The 5798-nt window shown below is 25.1% G+C and overlaps 1 protein-coding gene across 2 annotated transcripts in view; it reads right to left on the bottom strand.

The window, feature by feature from the left end:
• Window positions 1-1216, bottom strand: part of LOC117167411 (DNA repair protein REV1) — a 23983-nt gene extending 22767 nt beyond the window's left edge. Inside the window, exons 1-2 of one of the 2 annotated variants that reach the window (XM_033352314.1) lie at window positions 1085-1216; window positions 855-1025 (exon numbers count right to left, since the gene is read on the bottom strand). In XM_033352314.1, the coding sequence (XP_033208205.1) occupies window positions 855-902 (48 nt within the window). In that variant the 5' untranslated portion in view covers window positions 903-1025; window positions 1085-1216. Of the gene's footprint in view, window positions 1-854 lie in introns of both variants that reach the window. The other variant, XM_033352313.1, reaches the window with a different exon arrangement.
• Between the last annotated feature and the right edge of the window lie 4582 nt (window positions 1217-5798).

The raw sequence follows: 5798 nt of genomic DNA on the forward strand, positions 1-5798 counted from the left end.
TCTAAATATCTCTTTGAACTTGTTAAAAATTTTTCTAAAAATCTGTACTTTTGAAAAATTAAACGATTTTGCTCTAAAATTTTCTAAACTATTTTTCGAATTTTAATGGTTTTAAAATATTTTTCCATTTTCTCTTAAAACTACTGTTTCAATAAAAAAAGAAATCACTTCAAATTTTTTGGTCCAAATCTTCAAAAATATACACTTTACAAGAAAATAATTTTAATCTTTTCAAATTTTAAATTATTTTCCAATCATTTTCATACTTCTAAATATCTCGTTAAACTTATTCGCTTTTTTTCTAAAATGTTGCAATCTTGCAAAATTCACCGATTTTACTTTAAAATCTCTTACATTTCATCAAATTTTTAGAAAATCTTTGGAATGTTTTGAAATTTTCTCGAGATTAAAATTGTTTTCGATTATTTTCAAAATTTCTCGAACTTCTACATATCTTTTGAAATAGAAATTCAGTTTGTCTAAAATCATTGAAAGTTTAGTAAAATTAAAATATTCTAAGTTTTTGTCTATAATTTCATATTTTTCATTTCTTTGCATTTGTGAAAAAGTTTACGAATTATAATCCGGTAGCAAATTTAAGGATCATAATTATTTGTCAAAATTTAAAATTCATTTGAAATTAAAATGTTCTCCTTAATCAATATGACGTGCAAATAAGAAATAAATTTTATCATGAAATAAAATAACTTATTTTAAAATTTTGATTAAAAAATTGATAATGCAGAAAATTTTGTAAAGTTTAATGAAAGTTAACAGGTAAACAACCTGAAAACAGCCGCTAAAAGTCAGCAGTATCGCTTTCGTTAACAAAAATGTAAACAAACTTCTCTTACCCAACTTTCGCAGTCATCAGCTGCCCACGCTTTCTCCTTTTTCGACATGACATTATTTTCATTGGCACTTTTTCATGAAAATCGGTCCAATAAGTTAATAAAACATGTATAATTGTTTATAATTTCATGTGTTGTTCGTTTCCCGCGTGATAATAAAAGGACCTAATCGACCTAAAGAATGTTATAGGTTAGTTTCTCTTCTACGCCTTTTACTTTTTCAATTTTCTTACGATTAAATTATCCGGATTTATTATAACAATGGCAGATTTATTGGAAATTTTTAGGTGAAAAGTTAGTTAACGGATAAAAAATCTGTTATGTTTACTTTTTATTTATAAAAACGAATAAAAACGATAAAAACTAAAAAAAATGTTTTGTTTTATTACGTTGAACGGCACGTACGATTGTTGTGTTTGTTCTTTTACATACTTGAAACGTCAGAGCGAGGTGATCTGAGCTACTGCGCTTGCGTTAAAGTCGAAAGCTGATTGGTGGCATTTGGCGCGCAATTAAAAATGGGTTTAATTAGAATTTAATAAAAATTAACTGTTATGTAGAAAATATGTATCTCTACATTTTTTCCTGCGTACAATAAAAATTTATATAGTTTATATACATTCTTGTGTATTTTATAATAAATATTTTTATTAGAAAAATCTTTTTAATACACATTTTGAATTGCCCGCCAACTGAGGCGAACCAGCACTCGGCTCCAACGCAAGCGCAGTAACTCAGGGCGCTCTTGGAATCAGCTGTTTAGTCGTTCATTGCAGGTGCATACTGCATAGTGATTGTCAATTGTCATTACAGTCCATTAATCATAAATTTGTCATCAGAAGGTGGCATTTATTGATTCCTGATTATAAATATTGAGTTTTTTTCATGATAAAAGTGTTTGTGGGTAATATTAACTATGACTAAATGTTATGTTTGCGGCCGAAGGCCCTATAAAACGTCTAATTTATCGTTTCACAAGTACGTACGTAAAATAAGTACAATAAAATGTTTAATAAAGCTATTTTTCCTTTGATAATTTAATATATATTAAAAGTTTTTATTATAAATCACAATCTCTTTAGCACTATTTATAAAGTGTCCAAAAAAGTACGAATTTATGATACATTTGACTTTCCTAGCCTATAAAAAGGACTTATCACTCTTTGACGGGTACTGTATTTAATTATTTTGTTTCAAATTCGTTGTTTTATTTTGAATTGAAATTAGTCCTTTTAACTGAAAATTAAAATATTATTTCTTGGTTGAAAATTGTTCTTTCTCATTTGAAAATTCGTTCTTTTTGGTAGAAAATTAATATTCTTGATCAAAAGTGTAATATTTTACCTTAAAATTCAACAATTCGCTTACAATTTTTTCTCTCTTGGCTGAAAAATCTTCCTTAGTTAAAGATTCAACTCATGTTAAAAATAATCTTTTTTAGTTGAAATATCATGTACATTTTTCGTTCAAAATTCATATTTCAAACTAAAAATTTCAGTATTTAATTTTTCGTGGCAGAATTGTATTTTTTATGTGAAAATTCGCCTTTTTGGTAGAAATTGTCTTGATTGAAAATTTAATTATTTTATTTAAACATTTATAATTTTCAGTTGGAGATTCATTATTTTAGTTGAAAATTCATTTTTTTTTTAACTGACAATTTGACTTCCATTTTTGGCTGGTAATTGATCTTTTTTAGTTGGAAATGCAACTATTTGGTTGGAAATTTTTTCTTTTTTAGTTGAAAATTTAACTATTTCTTTTGAAATATATGTATTTTTTCACAATCGTCTTTTTTGCTAGAAAAATAATCTTCGTTTTTGCAAATTAATCTTCTTTGACAATCGTTTTTTTTGTTTGTATTTATTGAAAAGTGGTATTTTTTTTAGAAAATTTAAGTCTTCCAGTTAAATATTCGTAATTTTAAATGAATATTTATCCTTTTGGTAGCAAACGAATTTTCGTAACTTAAAATTTAGCTATTCCATTTTTGGTTAGTAATTGAAGGTTTTTAGTTGATAATTCACGTTTTTTTTTAATCGTTCTTTTATAATAGACAAGTAATCTTATTTTTGAAAATTAATCTTCTTGTTTGACAACTCCTTTTGTTAATTGAAGTATTACATTTAAATATCTATTATTTTAAATGAAAATTTATTTTTTATGATCGAGAATTAATTTCTTCAATAGAAAAGTTAACTTTATTTAAAAAAAAAAATTAACTTGAAATTAGTATTTATTTGGTAAAAATTAATCTTCATGATTGAAAAGTTACCTTTTAGGTGGAAAATTCCACTTTACCAGCTAAAGATTCATAATTTTATTTGAAAATTTATTTATTTTTTAACTGAAAATTTAAATATTCCATTTTTTGTTGACAATTGATACTTTTTAGTTGAAAATTCAACTTTGAAAATGTAATTATTTCAGTTTAATATTCACTTATTTAGTTGGGAATTTATCTCTTGTGATTGAAAATTAATTTCTTTAACTGAAAATTTAAGAATTTAATTTTCAGTTGATAGTTGATCTTTCTTAGTTCAAAATTCATGTATTTGTTTTTTTCTCATTTTTTTTCTAACTTGAAATTGGTCTTTTTTGGTATAAATTAATCTTCTTTGTTGAAAATTGATCTTTTTGGTGGAAAATTCCACATTACCAATTAAATATTAATAATTTTACTTGAAAACTTATCAGTTGGGTTGCAAAGTTATTTACAACTTAAAATTGAACTATTTCATTATAAATTAATTTTTTTGAAAAGACGTCTTTTTGGTTAAAAATTAATCTTTCTTCTTTGATAATTAATCTTTTTAGCTGAAAGTTTATGTATTTTGATGAAAATTCGTTTTCTTTGGTAAAATATTAATCTTCCTGTTTTGCGTGAGAATTTAAGTACTCCAGTTAAATATTCATCATTAAAGTTGAGAATTAATTTTTTGTTCGAAAATAAAATTACCTGGTTAAAAGTCAAACTGTACTTTGTTCAAAATTCCGTTTTTATTGAGGATGCATCATTTTAGTAGAAAATTCATCTCCTGGGTTTAAAATTAAATTAGTTTGTTGAACATTCGCTGTTTTTTTTTTTTTGTTAAAGTTTATTTGTTTAATTAAAAAATATAAATATTCCATTTTTGATTGAAAACATATTTTAAATTCAAAATTCAACTATTTCTGTTGAAATTTTACTTTTTTAGTTGAAAATTCATCAACTGATTGGTTGAGAATTCATGCGTTTTATTGAAAATTCGTCTTTTTTGGTAGAAAATTAATCTTTTTGTTTGAAAATTCAACTATTTCGCTAGACATTAATCTACTTTGAAAAATCAATATAGTGCCCATATTACTTTTACTTAAAGATGGACTGAATTCCAAGTTTTAGAAGATAAAATAAAACTTTGTTTGAAATATTACTTAATTCGTGGACTTTAGAGACAAATTCAAGAATTGATTAATTATGTCTTATTTGAAAACCTAGGAACTGAAAAAAACATTATTTATGATGAATTTGCGAAAATTATATATATTTTGAGTCGATTGTTTGAAAAAATTAAAAATACTTGAATAACTCTCTACTATGAAAAATTATACTTTGAAAACAACTGGAACTATCAACAACAACAACACAAATGTTCCAGGGATAAATTTTTTGGATAAAAAATAAATTAAATAAGTTAAATTAATAAAATTTGTTAAGGATAAATTTCAAAGATAAATTTTCAACTAAAATTATGGATATTTAACTGTAATGCTTTAATTTAAAAAAAAAAGAATTGTTAAACAAGAAGATTAAGTATAGAAATTCTGAGCAGATTTTCTGCTCTCTCCACCGATGAACAAAATGAGTAAACGGTGATTTTTTTTTGTTGATATAATTAATAACGTAATAATTTTTAGATTTCCCGCGGATGAAGCATTGAGGGAAAAGTGGTTGGAGGTGATAGGAAAAGAAGATCCACCGCCACTTAAAAAAAGTTCAACAGTGTGTTCAATTCACTTTACTGATGATTTTTTTCGGTATGGACTCGTTTATGGAATGCGGCGAATAACAGAGGACGCTATTCCGTCTTTGTATTTGCACGAAACTGAGGAGGAAACGAAAATGCTTGATCGACTGCACATACCTTCTGTTGACCAAACTTTGAATGAAGTAATTAATAACTGTCAGGGAGAAAACTCGGAAGAAGCTTTAGATGCGGACGGAAATCCATCAAGATTAATATACGCGTACAAAATGAGAAAAAAATACAGGAATGCAGATCTCCAGGATACAGATTCCAATAATACAGATTCTAAGGGATATAAAAAGTAGGTATTTAGGCTCTTTTTACCCCTTTTCTCGAAAAATTTCACCTTTTTTCTTTAAATCTGCGACATTTAATAATATAAAATTGTTCGTTTTACATCTAGAAAATTATTCTATTCAAAACTGGAATATGTTACCGCGAGTAGTGAAAGTTTCTTTTTTTTTGCTTATAAAATTATCTGTTGTAATTAAACTTTGTTTTAATTCGATTTATTTTAAACTAAACTATTTAGGATTTAAATAAAACTTTATTTAAAAACGCGCTCGTGCATTTTATTACAACGGTTTTTCTTCTGTAAATTTAATTAATCATTTTAGTTTAATTCATATTCAAGGGATTTCAAAGGATTTCTACTTATTTTAATTAATATTGGCGATTTCATGGAATTTTAATCTTTTTCAAATATCAAAGTATCTCTAAATTTTACTCGATTTTTTAAAAATAATCTAATCTTAAAAAATTGAAAATTTTTTCCTATAAAGTCTTCTACACTCTTTCAAAATTTTAAAAAGCCTCTGAACTTTTGTTCGAAATCTTTAAAAACCTTAACTTTATTTACATTAATCTTGTAAAATTGCAACGTTTTTCCTTTAATTTTTTGGATTCTTTTTCCACAATATTTTGAAAATTGTTAATGCTT

The sequence above is a fragment of the Belonocnema kinseyi genome, chromosome 2, assembly GCF_010883055.1.
Source record: "Belonocnema kinseyi isolate 2016_QV_RU_SX_M_011 chromosome 2, B_treatae_v1, whole genome shotgun sequence".
Classification (NCBI taxonomy): Eukaryota; Metazoa; Arthropoda; class Insecta; order Hymenoptera; family Cynipidae; genus Belonocnema; species Belonocnema kinseyi.